Source organism: Aptenodytes forsteri, unplaced genomic scaffold, assembly GCF_000699145.1.
Source record: "Aptenodytes forsteri isolate BGI_AS27 unplaced genomic scaffold, ASM69914v1 Scaffold119, whole genome shotgun sequence".
In the NCBI taxonomy this organism is placed as follows: Eukaryota; Metazoa; Chordata; class Aves; order Sphenisciformes; family Spheniscidae; genus Aptenodytes; species Aptenodytes forsteri.
The window spans coordinates 3367329-3381340 of NW_008796165.1; the positions used below are offsets into that span (position 1 = coordinate 3367329).

At 40.0% G+C, this 14012-nt stretch overlaps 1 protein-coding gene across 4 annotated transcripts in view; it reads left to right on the top strand.

Annotated features, from left to right (window-relative positions):
- Positions 1-14012, top strand: part of ST3GAL3 (ST3 beta-galactoside alpha-2,3-sialyltransferase 3) — a 193535-nt gene that overhangs the window by 38132 nt on the left and 141391 nt on the right. For 3 of the 4 annotated variants that reach the window (XM_009287282.2, XM_009287281.2, XM_009287284.2), the window contains exons 3-4: positions 4428-4475; positions 6478-6612. In XM_009287282.2, the coding sequence (XP_009285557.1) occupies positions 4428-4475; positions 6478-6612 (183 nt within the window). The remainder of the gene's footprint in view (positions 1-4427; positions 4476-6477; positions 6613-14012) is intronic. The other variant, XM_009287283.2, reaches the window with a different exon arrangement.

Sequence of the window (14012 nt, forward strand, 5' to 3'; positions counted from 1 at the left end):
ATGAGAAAAAGGGTAAGACAAGTTATTGGTTCAGCTTCTTTGGTTTCCAATAGGATGAGACAAATGCCGACAAATCCTTGCAGGGAGAATCTGTAAAAAGCAAAAAAAGTTAGTGGCTTCTCAGAGGGACTTACTGTAAAAGTCTTAACTGAAATTCTGAAACAGCACTTAGGTAAACATGCAGGTTATTTACAGTTGTTGATTAAATGTGGATTATATTTGCTGTTCTCATTCTGTGTTGCCACTGCTTGTTTTCAGTTTGTATATTGCATTTTCATCAATGATGAAATCAAAGCAAGGACAGTATTTACATTGGAAGTTGGTCCATGTATTTGCTCTTATGGGATTTCAGGAACTTGACACAACTGGGCTTTAAGAGCTATTTCCACACATCTCTCAAGTGCAGTACCCATGCATGATATTAAATGTTTATCCTATGGTGTCCATATCTCTTTCTTGGAGTATGAAACTCAAGGTGTTTTCCAACATGGCCTTGTTTCTCTCTGCCTCCTACAAATCTGCATTTTGGTCAGGATCATCGATCCTTTATGAAGACCCAAATCTTCATTTATTTTTCAGTTCAGAGACTGGAGTAGTGGAAAAGATACGGCAATCTGTAAGGAATAGCAGCTAAATAGTTATCTAGTGTCCAGAAATGCCTAGATGTAAGGTGCACAATATATGCAGCAAGATGAGTAATTTAATTTGCCTGTGGTGGGGACAGTGGAGTGTGGTGCAGAGTTATCGAGGCCCTGAGAAAGCTCATGGTTAACAAAACAAACAGGAGGAAGGATTTGCAGGAGACCTAAGATGAGGGACACTGGAATGGAAGGGGGTGTGTGCGTGTGAAGAGATAAGGGGTCAGCGACACTTGAAGTGCATCCCTTGCCTTGAAATACAATCAATCCTTGTACCTGGGTGGCTTATCTGGACTGTGATGTAAGTGCAGCAACAAATGTAGCCACCTCAGATTTGCAGGATTTTTTTACTTCAGGACAGAACTGCAAATCCAGTTGCGTTCCTTCAAAGGCAGGTTCAGCTCTACGTCCAGTATGGAGCATTCTTGGAACAGAGTTTAAATTTCTTCCCAGAGCAGCATTGAGCCTCTCTGCACAGTCTGTCTTGGAGCTCCTGGTTCCTGAACCAAACGGGATCCTTGTGTTTGTTCCATAGCAGTGGGCTCTTCTGGAAGAGGGATCTCATATGGCACTCCTCCACACTTCAAAAGGGCTGTGATGGAGCATATTCAGGTAGCCCTGCACAGCACTGTTTTTGGGGGGATGATGGAGCAGATTCATGTGTTGATCCAATTTTTGATGCTCTAGCTGGATGGTGGGTGGGAGGGGAAAGTGACCCAGAGCACAGGTCCCAATGCAACTTTGACCCAAAGTTGACACAAAGTGACCCAAAGCAATTTTGCAGTCTGGCTGGTGAGGTCTTAACCATTGTTATTCCTGGTACTGAGTGCCTTCTAAATAAGTGAGTGTTTCTGCTGTCTTTGCTTCTGATGGGTTGGATCAGATCCAGAATTGCATTTGGATTTTGCTGTATCTTGTTTTTGTTTGTTTTTTTTTTTTCCTTGTCTTTTTTAAACTGCTGTAGCCACTGAAAAAATTACTGTAGCTAACATGAAAACAGATGTAAAAGGCTGGCATTGTGGTGTGTGCAGCCTTAGGCTGTGCGTATTGGCAAGTTATTGGGTGTCAGATTTCATGATTTGGGCATAAAGGCTGCTCGTCCGTTAAGAAGGCAGGAGAAAAAAGATTTAAACTGCTATATGGAAGTCGGTAGCTGAAAGGTTAGGGACTGCTTGTTCGGACAGAAATGCTTCTTGGCACCTAAAGCAAGGGCGCATATAAGTGGGTGTGTTTTACATTGTGTCTTATTAAGTTTTGAAAGATAGAGCCTTTGAAGATTGCCTTTGAAAGGTAGAGCAGACTCAGGGGCTTACGGGAAGGCACTGGGCACAGACTGAGCAGCCACTTTGTCTCTGCAAAAAAAAAGTCTAGAAAGCTGGGAGGATTTTGAACTGAGCGATGACTGGAAGAGATTTGAAGCTGGAAGCAAAGAAACTTTTCTTATGTTAGTGGAAGCAGGACTCGGTGTATTTGCAAATATATCTGGCTTGTCTCAAAGAAATGCTTATCTCCATCAGCTTCTGACAAAAATAACCTGTAGCTCTGAATTTGGCTGAATGAGAATAGCTGTCTGGGTGGAAGAAAGGTGACACGTGATTATCTTCTCAGCCTTTTTCAAGTTTATAGCTTCTTCCCTTTTGAAGTGTTAATGCCAGAAATAAACACAGTGTTTTAATAAAGATCCATGGTTTGTGAAATTATTTGAGGGGGTGGAGGGGGAATTGACTGTCATACAGGTTATTCACAGTGAATTTGATGTTGAAACTGTGAAACTAATAGTCACATGGAGGACTGGACTGGAAAAGGGAGTTCACATGCTTACTCTTCTTGTAATTTTTTTTGTTTATATGAGGAAGATAATGTTCTCAGTTAAGGGAATGAAACATTATACTGTTTTTGTGGGCTGCTATAATGGTATTAATTTGGTGCTTGCAATGCTTTTCAGCCATTCTTAGATAAGTCCTAATATTTCATGCGCAGTGTTTGAATGCAAAATATATTGCAGGAAAATGAACAACATTTAAATTTGGCATTAACTACAAAGCAATACTTTATGTTGATAAAAATCTCAACAGTTTTTTAAAAGTAGAACCCCACAGAGATACTTCAGAATTAATTGATGGCAGATGAATTTAACGCAGTTAAAATGAATTAAACCCCTTGCTATTTAGAATAATATAAAGATGTCTGAATTTTATTCCCAAAAGAGGAAATACAGTTGTTAAGTCCAGATGGATTTTTATTTTTATTGGCATAAGTTTTGAGACTAGTAATATATATATATTTTTAATGTTACTACCATAGTGTTGGATCTGGGACAGCACAGACCTGCTTTTTTTAATTTGTTCTAAATCCAGTTAAATGAACAGTTTTACTATGTTTATTTTGAAAATTAGCACTTTCTTTTTGAATTTGTAAGAATTGGAAAATAAGCACGAGGATGATGTACAGTATAGAAAAGCCAAGGGCTCGGTCCTATGTCAAGTTATTGTTAGCTGAAGCATGGTAACTGTCAATGTCTGCAATTGTAGCCTGCCCAAATGTAAGGTGATTCAGTGGGAGCTTAACTTCTTTTCAGCACACTAAATCTGATTGTGCTTGGGCTTTTTGCCTTGCACTGAGGCATTAATAAAATTATTAATCCTATCATTGGTGGTTTGTTCTTTGCTGTGTTTTACCCATTGACAAGTTGTCTTTAAGTTCTGGGCCCAGTTCTGCTCCACTGGTGGTGGAGTAGAATTCAGTAGATTTTCTCCTTCAGTTGGGATTGGCATCAAAATGGATGGCAAACCAGGAGGCTTACTACCAAAATAAGTGTTGATTTGTCTCAAGTAAGAATAAAGCTGGACCCTCCCCCCGCCATTGAGCATGGTACCATATTGCAATTCCACTTGGAACAGAATGTCAAATTATTACTGATAAATTTTTGCAAACAGCTTCTAGGCTGGGAGAGTGGTGTATGAGGAAAACGAATGACTAGTAAAGGGGTCTGGATCATGGGGTGAGCTAAGTGCAAGCAGGCAATAAGGGTTTCTATGTTCCCAAATATCAAGTTGCATGTATAAAAACTAGGAACTGTAAACCACAATTGAAGAAAAGTGTGCCCCATCATATGAAACAGTGACTAAAAGTATCTGGCATTAACTGGTGAGCAAGAGTTGTCATTGCGATCATGGGTAAAAGCGCTATTGTGATCCCCAGATGTCAAAATAAAAGGATATCAAGTAGAGAGCTTATATTTGCTTTGTTACTTGGCACGTGTGCTGCATACAGTACAAAGGTGAAAGATATTGATAAATTGAAATGCATCCAGCTGGGGAGCCACTAGTGTGAGTAAAGATGTGGAAAACATGGTGAGAACTGCAAGGAGCACAAAATACTTGGCTTAGCAAACAGTGTCAGGGAAGAGCTGATCATAACAGGCGACTCCCCTAAGTGGGCACAAAATATTGATAATACATTTGAGAAGAAAAAGCTCTGCAGTCTAGCAGTCACAAGCACATTATGATTCAGTGTTGGTAAGGTCAACCAAGCTTATTGGGCATAAAATGAAATTGTTTTCAATAAATTGTAGCTACTTCGTTGGGTAATGACATCATGATTTGTTGCATACTCCAGCATTCTGCCTTTGCTAGATGTCTGTTGTTTTGTCTGGCTGGTGAAGAAGTTCTTCTGCTTCCTGGTGGAAGGGAGCGTAAGGAGCTATTTAAGCAAAATAACAAGATAATGTTATGGCAAGAAATGGTGCTAAGAAAAAGGGGAAAATGAACTTGTACTCTTGTGTTACAGATTCAGTGGTTCTTTCCTTTGACTCCGTTGGACATACAATAGGCTCAGGTACAACATTGCCTTCTTCTCTATCTCCTACCTCATGACAAGGCTTCTACTTAATTGGACATGGTAGCCATGTTGGGAGGCAGGTCACTGAGTCAGACTTTTGTGGGCATCAACCATCTAGCCAAAGTGGGTAAATAGCTCCTTTCCTAAGTGTAGTGGAAGTATTAAGGGTCTTAGTGCGACATGAGGATTAACATGTGGGACCCCTTCCATTACCCAGCAAGGCAGATGACCTGGACACGTTACATGCGTTATGCGTTAGTGGTGCGGTTTGTGCTTCTTTTCTCATGTGAAAGGCATTAAGATGATGTCACCCACCAGCTGAAGGAAAACTGTTCCATGCTACTAGGAGAGTTTCTTAGCTAAACAAACAGTTGAGTTATTTGGGGAAAGACATCAGGAATGCTTCCAGGAAGGAGAAGGTGAAAGAGTCATAGCTAAACAAATAGGCCTGGAAACTTTTTTTTTGGTGGAGATTGACCAGCATTATCAAATCCCAGGGCAAATCCTGCCCAATCTAATTTCCTTTGGAACCTGAGCACAGCCTTCAATTAAACTGAACCAGAAGTCAAAAATTCTTTTGTTGGGGGCACTTCATGAAACCAGTAACTGTCCATTTGGCTGTGTGTATTAAGCAAGCTGTAGCCAAGGCACACCATAGTGAGCACGATACTTGATGAAATTCAGTTTACAGTGTATGTATAATGATATATGCAAGGGAAAGGCTAAGAATTACTCTTAACTTAAAACCCCTTAACACTTAAAAGATAGGTGTATTTACTGTCTTGCAGAAAAGAAAAAATAATCCAAGTGAAGGTTTTGTATTTTATCTTGCTTACTAGCCTTTCCTCTTAGGTTGACAGGGGGGATGTGCTGCCTTCCAACATAGCACCTGTCTTCTGCCTGCACAGTTTGAAAGAGAGCCTGCTGCCTGACACTAACAGCAAAGCTTGAACACAGATTTCCGATTTACTAACCACCAAGCTAGCATTAGTAACTTGCTTTGTTTACAACACCCCAAATGCTTTCTGCTCTCTTTGCATCTTCTCTAAAACTTTAAATGGATCTACTGTGGTGCATGGCCTGATACGGGAGTATCTCTAGAGTGCTGAGTGCAGAGTGGATATGTTGTTGTGTTTAAGGAGGAAGAGACCCTCTATTAACTCCCTTCTACTAATTAATATCAGTCATAACTGAAGCCTGTTGTTGCCTGCTTCCTTCTATATTGGGTGATGGTTTCTTTAGTTGCAGAAGCAGGGAAGAAGTTGCATAGGTTTGAGATATGAAATCTGTGAGTAAAATTCAGGGAAATATTTTGATTACAGCTGAGTATGTCTGAATCAGCATACCTACACTGGAGTTATGCTGGATTGATGTTGGTACAGCTAAGACCAGTATTTGTCCTGGAGTAAAACTTTTAAATATTACCTACTACAGACTTTTTTTTCCCTAATACTATTTTGGCTTCTAACTGATGTGAAAACAGTTAACCCTGTGGATAGCTTCCAGTGCAGGGTATCTGTGGAGTTAGTCATAAATGTTGAGTTATGATACTACCAATAGGGTGGTAAACTCAGTTGTGAAAAATAGTTCAACTGCTCTGTGTCTTTTGGAGTTCTCTTCATATGGAGGGTGGGAGACAAGCTAATGTCAGCCAACGGACTGTCTGGGTCTGTTTTAAAAGCACTGGTCTTTGTTCTGCTTATATATTGCAACTCAAGCTTGGATTGGTTAGGAGTAAGACAGTAAAATTCGATCTTTTGTAAATGCTTCCACTGCAACAAGATTGAATTTCTTCATTAAAGAAATATGAAGAAAACTCATATATTTGAGAAGGGAGGCTCAGAAATGTCCAAGAGAACCGTATGTTTATTGCTTTCATATTTAGTACTTTGCATTTGCTGTGCTGCAAACTTCAACTTGCTCTGAACTGATATGTGTAATAAGATGTCAAGATGTGTGATGTCTATCCAACTGAGGGATAGCTTTCCTTGTTGAACAGGAAGGAGAGAGAGAAAAACTGTGGCTATTGTGCTTCCGCTGTCCATCCCATCTCACCTTGCTGCAGACCCAGGAAAAGACAGAGCCCAGAAAGAACCCAAAGAAACAATGGCAGCTCCAGGCCCAGCCATTCCTAGTAGGTGATGTTTCAGGTTGGGGTAAGAAGGGACTAAAGTTACATACTCTGAAACATAAAAATACATAGACCTTTTTCTGTATTAGTCAGAATTAAATAGCTGTGAATAATAGTCTCCCTGTTAAGATTTCATGCTGCATAAAACTAGTACTCATTGACTTACATTTGCATATTACACAGCTGCTTAGAATTGCTCTTTTGTAATTGTTAATTGTGCCATGTGAAGGGCAATGTCTTGTTTGCAGCTTCTGTATTTTATTTGAATTGACTGTTTGTCCTTATCTTGGTTTTCCCCTTAACTCTTTGTCCCACATGCAAATCTGTTTTCAGGGAGACTGGAAATCTGTCCTTATGCATCTCAGATTAGTAACACTCTCTAGGTTATTCTGGATAAACTTTCTGAACTGATTGTTCAGAAGATCATCTGGCTATGGAGCCTTAAAGTACTGCTTCATAGGAGATTATTAGCTTAGAGGACATGAGAATCAAATATGCTTGGAGCGAGACTGAACTGTCTGAGGTTCATGCTGTGGTCTAGCCTTCACAAGTCCAGATGTTTTTGTGATTCTCTTCATGACTGCCCCTTCCCTTGAAAGATAAAGTTTGAGCAGCAAAGATAAATGTTTGATGATGTCTAGGCCAGTGTTTCAGCTGAAACCATTTCAGAAAGGGGAGTGTCATGCCCTGAACTTGGGAAACATTAAGCAGGCCGCAGGGTGTTTGAGGAGACCTAGATTTCATTTGCTTGCCATAGACAGCTAGTACTCCTAATTTTTTTTTTCCTTCCCTCTTTAGTTGCTGTGTTTTACTTTGTTGCTAGCAAATCAAACATTGGACCTTGAAAGTCTGATTTATACACCCGCTATTTTTGTTCAAGACTTTTTCTACCTCCTGTGTCTGAGAGCAAGCAAGTTAAATTTTTTTTCTCTAGGCCTCCTTAGGATAGGAGTGCATTGAACGTGCAACTTCCCCATCTGCTAATGTGCTTGTTGGAAACGTTGAGGTTCTAAATACCTTATGGCTGTAGGCTTACACTGCTGTTAGACATGTTTTGTTTGTAGTACTGGCCACCAGTTGTGTAGCAGTTGGTCTCATTGCAGGCTTAAAACGCAATAGTTCTAACATCTCAAGCAACCAAGTGTTATCTAGGTCTTGCTCAAACTGAATATTTTAACTTTGTTGTTGTTGCTTTTTTCTTTTCAAATTAACTTTTAACCCTTATCAAATGTTTGGCTGACTTATGCAAAGAAAATGGAGCTTTTAAAATTTGGTTTAGAGTAGCATATCTGCTGCGGCTCATGTGCTTGTGAAAGCCCACATGCAAGACAATGTTTCCAGATGCTGAGTTCACAATGATAGTGGAGTAATCATCAGAGAGGTTAAATCTGTGCTTATTTAGGAGTTTGCTGTTAGTAATTCCTGATGCTAAAGTCCTTAACTGTCTTGGGAGAAGCTGTGAGAACTATGAAGGAAACTTCCTCTGTTTCCTTCAGCTGCTGAAGATGCTCAGATAACCATTTTGTGAAGGATGAGAACCACCCTGTGTCTGTCCTCCTAAATAAAACTCCAGAGTGAATTTGGTGACTACTTTCCTACGTTTTGGATGGAGAGTGGTATGGATGGAGGCCAGGAATAGGAATACAACTGAAATCATCGGGTATCAAAATGGTAGAATAGTGACAGATTCCTAGCATGAGAGAAAAACATTGGTGACTTGCAGAAGATTACTTGCTGTTCTTCGGCTTTCTCGATGAGAATCTGGTAGTATAGGTGGCTACAATTACAAACTCTGATCTTTTCCAGATTTTTAGGTTAGCGGTAATGAATTTCAATAGTATGTTAATTAATAGAATTTGTGAGGCTCTGGTAGATGTTCTTGGTTTGAGGAAAACAATTTTAATTTACGTTTATAGCTGATGTGGTTCTAGTGTGTTGGGTTTTTTGTGTTGTTTTTTCCCCCCCAAATTGCATTTCTGACTGTCTTAACGCTGTGTGGAAGTGATGGGAAAGGAGAGGTAAACTTATTATGCTGCATTTTTCTGCGTTCCTGTAAAGTAGAAAATAAATGGGAAAGATTATATTTTTTTTTTCTGCTGGCTTTAGTGGCTTTATTCTGCAAAAATGCTTTTCCCTTTCATTTTTGATTAATGAAGTTCTACTTCATTCTTTATTTCTTTGAGCTGTAGACTGTGGGAGCTGCTTGAATCTTTGCCAATGGCTGTTATGTATCAGTTGCGTAGTCCTTAGGTGACTTTGCCAGCATGTTCAGTATCATCATCTGTCTTCTTATTAATGCTCTGTTCCTCCAATTGAAAATACAGCTATGAATGAGTTGAGGTGCAAATGCCAATGCTCAAAGAATACCTCAGAATAAAAGTATTTTAATGGGATTTTTCTCTATCATGTGGCATCTCTCTGCATCAAGTCAGTACATCTTGTAAGTCACTAAAAGCCAATATTGATTACTGTTTTGTTAATATTGTTCTTGACTTTTATTAGGAAATACGATACAATTACTAAAATAAAGAATATGTTGGAAGATTCACTAGGCCAGCATTAACTCCATGAGCCAAGTAGATATGTGGTAGTAAATGAAACAACTGTTTATTTAGCAAAAGTCGCAGTGTGGCTTTAAACAGATGACTCCCTGGGAAAAGAAAAAGGACATGTGCAGTTCATAGGAGGAAATTTTTCATCTTCCTACTGGAGTCTTTCATAAACTCAGCTTAAAGCAGTCAGTTGCTTTTCTACCGTTGGAGGTTGCTATAGTTTTATTAGGAAAAAAATTGTAAGGAGTTATATAGTCCATGTTAAGGTAACCAGAGCCTTTTAAAATGTAATATGCTCAAATGACCTCTTTTTTGTTTTACTATGCCTATTTTGGAGGTAAGACAAGCAGGCAAAAGACCTTCCTGATGGATGACCCATACAGCACTATCAGCAAGCGATTGCTTATTTGCTCTTTCTGTGTCTGGGGGATGAATAATGTAGTTGCAGTGTCTAATGAAGGAGACCCCTCTGGTGTATTGCTTTCCTCAGGCTGTAAAGCTGGGCCAGATGTCTTTGGGGGCCCCAATCAGGAATTACAGGGATTAAAAAAACACCTTGACAGTATAGAGCTGGAAATTACTTCCTTTTGCTGCTAAATCTGAAACAATAAGTAGTATCCTCCTGATTTTAGGTGTCACCAGGGCATGCAGGGTTTTGTGACTGGAGACAGATTTCTCCCTTCCCCGCTTGAACTCACAGGTTTGTATTTCAATTGTGCTGATAGGGCTCAGTGTATCCATTTCCATCAAATATGGCTGTCTTCATCGGGTGCAGTATCTGGAAAATGAATATTGACCTGGGTGCAGCAGGATTGGTGTCTTTAGATCAGTTTGCACAGTCTATGAACATTTTTAATAGATGTGAAATTCCAAGTTTTGCTGAAGGACTAGTATTGTTAAGGAAGTTCTTTCGCTCCCCGGAAAAAAAAGGAAGCCTAAGTGAGGCTACATTAAAAGTTGTTGAATTTTTTTTTTTATACACGTTGTGGAAACGTTAAATGGGCAGATAGTTCTACGCAGACATAGATATACACGTTGTGGAAACGTGTATAAAAATGGGCAGATAGTTCTACGCAGACATAGATTGGTGAGGCATGCTTCTAATACTGGGCTGCAAGGGCTAAGCAGTTATCTTTACAGATGTCAGTTCTGCTTCTTCTGTGTATTTTTACAGAGCAGGGAAAGGTACCAAGGACTGGGCTGTCTTACCGGTATACGTGGGGTTCTCCCTGATGTCACTTGGACAACCTGGAGAAAAAGGCTGTTAAACTTGTATGCAAAAGAGTAAATGGGGGTGAGGAACATAGACATGCATGCAGTCTGTGCAGGACAGTGCTGAGGAGCCTAGGTAGCCTCAGCTCTACCCCTTCTGAACTTGGCTTTGCAATCTTTTTTTTTCCTCAGTTATTTAAATAGCAGAAAATAATGCTTTCATCAGTAAGTTCCATCACTGAAGAGGTTAAAGTGAAAATCCTAAGGAAAGGATGCAACATTAAGTCCTTGTTTGTCCAGTACTTTAATTGTTGCTCAGTAATCCTGAGCAGTATTTTTTTTTTAACCCTGGAAGAAAACCTTTCTTTTGTCCTTTTCAGTTGATCCATTGCATATGACTTTTTTCATTAATTCTTTCTTGTCTCTCGAGTTCTAGCAGAATTACTTTGCATCAGCTGAACTTTTATAACTGTCCATATGTGTTTTCTTAGTCCAAGGTGAATGTGAGATGTTTGACCTTTTTCATTGCAGAGTAAGTCATTTTACCTGGCCTTTGCCACAGATGTAGAAGTTGCATGTGGACAGTGACCAAGGCTTAGCTCAGTTGGACCCTCAGTTCCGCAGAGACTAAACTGCACTGGACAGGATGAAATATATCAGGGTGGTCTGAGCTGTTCTTGATAGGACTGCTGTCTCTTGAGTGTCATACTGATTTCTTTGACAAACACAAACATTTTGAATAAAATAGCTAAAACTGAACTTTCTGCCTTCCCTCCTGTACTTGCAATTACCAGTTGAACACAGAGAGAACTAGAACCGCGTATAGCCCATCTTTTAAAAAAAATTTAAATTAATTTTATATTTCTGTGGGCAAAGTTATTTGTACTGTGCTTCTAAGTAGCTAGCTGCTAAATGAATAGTACTCAAAGTCATTGGTGAAATCAGTTATGGGTAGTTTAGAAGGATAAAACCAGTAAGCCAAGTTAATTCCTGGATTGTTGATTTCAGATTAGTAGCATAAGGGGGAAATTTTGCCCATTTTGCTTGTATATAGCTATATTGGCTACAGATGCAAAATGCAATCTGAAAACTTGATAGATATTATATGCTGTGCTTTATGGCTTTTTGGGTGGTCTGTATGGAGTTTACAGACGTTAGACAATGCATTTTTCACTTGCTGCCTGGTAGCTGGATTTGTTGGATACTTGGGAGAAATTTCCATGCTAATGCCAGCATTGAATTTGGCACAGGATTTGCATCATTTATAGAAATTGCTGTGGTTGGCTGTATTTCTGTTCATATAATCCTAATTACATGCTTTATTATGAAATCGTTGTCAGTTATTACATTCTTATTCAATTCCGATCTTCCTGGAAATGTAGAAATGCATTTTATTTCTGACCTAAGAAGACCTCTTGTTCTTATGGGGCATGGCAACACTTCATTTCCCATGTTCGTTCATTTCTGTGCTTCTGTGCACTACTGTACCACTTTGTCAGCTGAGATCTGTAGCTTCCTAGCACAAGTGAGTGTGGCCCTTAGATTGCCTTGCTCTCTTTTAATACTGTTGCTTTCATCCCTCATGGGCCTTTCAGTCTCTTATGGGCTGAGAACGTAAAGCCCTGTTCAGATTCTTCCATGATGTTCTTCTGGTGGATGCAAAGTAAGTTCTTTATTACCTTTACTAATTTTTGGCTTAAAAAAAAATAAATCCTTTTCCACACAGCCATATAAATGCCTTGTCTGGAGACCGGTGGGTCAGACATGGCCTGAGCTGGATCAGACCTACCAACCTGGTTAGCTCTGAAGGGAGTTCTCCAGAACCACACCCATTGGTAGCTCTGCATTGTGCTTCAGTGCAGAGACCGCCTAATGGGGGGTCATCATGATGATGTTGGCAGAGGCCAACATCAAACCACAGTTAACACGGCCAGCCGGTCCAAGCTGGTCCTTGGTGGAGATGCTGGAGTATTTCTACCTTGTTCTCTCTAGCTGTTTTGTTCTGTTTTCTCTAATATTCTAGCACTTCTTTATCCCACTGCATGAAAAAGAGGAGAAATGTTTTTGTGTATCAGCTGGTTAACTTGGTGAGTAAGGCTTTAAACTAAGGTGATGGGAGATGAAAGCAACTTGTACTGGTTAGGGCACGGAGAGGTTACATGAGTGCCAAGGCAGGCTCTTGCAGCCAGTATTTTCAAGGGAGGAGAGGGTAGGAGAGCAATTGCCCCTTTCTCTAGCAGTGAGCTGTGTGATCAGCTCAGTCCATCTCCAGTAATCATCAGACCCTGACCGTACTGTATTTTAGATTCAGTTGTACTTGTCTTTGATTTAGTGGGTCTGTGTTTTATTCTGTTTTAAATTAAATACGTAACTCCAGACAAGGATTGCCTTTTCCTGCAGCTGGGCTATGTGTGTTTGGCTTTCTCCAGGTATTTGAGGTTTTATCTGTCTTTTGTGAATCCAGACTGCTTCCAGCCAGCTTGTGGGCTGCATTGTTGTGTGTCGCAGTGACTTTTGGCCCCTGTATTCGTAGGGATACAGCTAAATGACATTGGAAGTCTGTAGCAAGACTGATTCTTGCTAAAAAGGAAGCTAACTTTTGAATCTGTAATTTAGAGGCTCCTAGTGTCTTTCCTGGGGGAGCAACATGTGATAGAGATTCATTTCCAAGCCAATAGTAACGCTGTGACTTCCAGAAGTCCCAGTGAGTATGAGATGGCCCGTGGTGAGGGCAGTGTTTCTCTGCCTGCAGTAGTCTGCACGTTTCACCAGCCAGCGAGAGGAAGGAGCATAGATGCTTCTGGTTTGATGTTACAGCCTGAAAGGATAATTTACACCCTACTGAAAATCAAGAACACACCTGTGCTTCTAGTTCGAAACCAGAAATGTTATTTTGTTTTGTTATACTTCATACATTTTTTGGAAAGTGCCTGTTGCGAGATAGCTGACATATATAATTTTACAAGATTACTTTATAGCTCTGTTAGTAATCATCAGTGAACATCAAAAGTAACCACTTTAAACCTAGAGAAGGTGAAATGTATGTGACAAACAGAAGGTCAATCTTATGGAAACGTTGCAATGGAGGTATGTCATCTGTGGCACTTAGCATTTAGTATGTGTGTGTTTTCTGGTGCTTTGGTTGCAAAGCTCATAAAGTGCTGAGTTAGTAGAAAGCCCAGGATGTTGTTGTAGTTATGAGGTGATGTATCTCTTACTGCATTTCCTCTTCTTGTATTTTCTGTTGGGAAGAAGGGAATGTTAGCTCGAGTGGGTTAAGACTGATGACAGGTTGGTCAGTGGCTGTAGATGTTTAAAAAAAAAAAAACAACAAAACCTCCATTGCTGTTTGCTCAGTATGGATGTTGTTTTTAGAAGGAGGAAGGGTTAATAAAAATTGAAGGCATATTTTTTTTCCCAGAATGGATACCTTCCTATGCACGATCCTACATGCAGAGGAGGTAAGGTTGGACAGGAAATAATGTCTTGTAGGAGGAATAAACTGGGAGAATGTTATGAGGAAAGCGGCACATGGGGGAAACGCAACTGTCAGTGTGTGGAAGGTGGAGGAGAGATGCACAGGTGCATTTCTAACATCAACTACAACGGGGATGGTGGGTGGCACGTGGGTACTGGCAG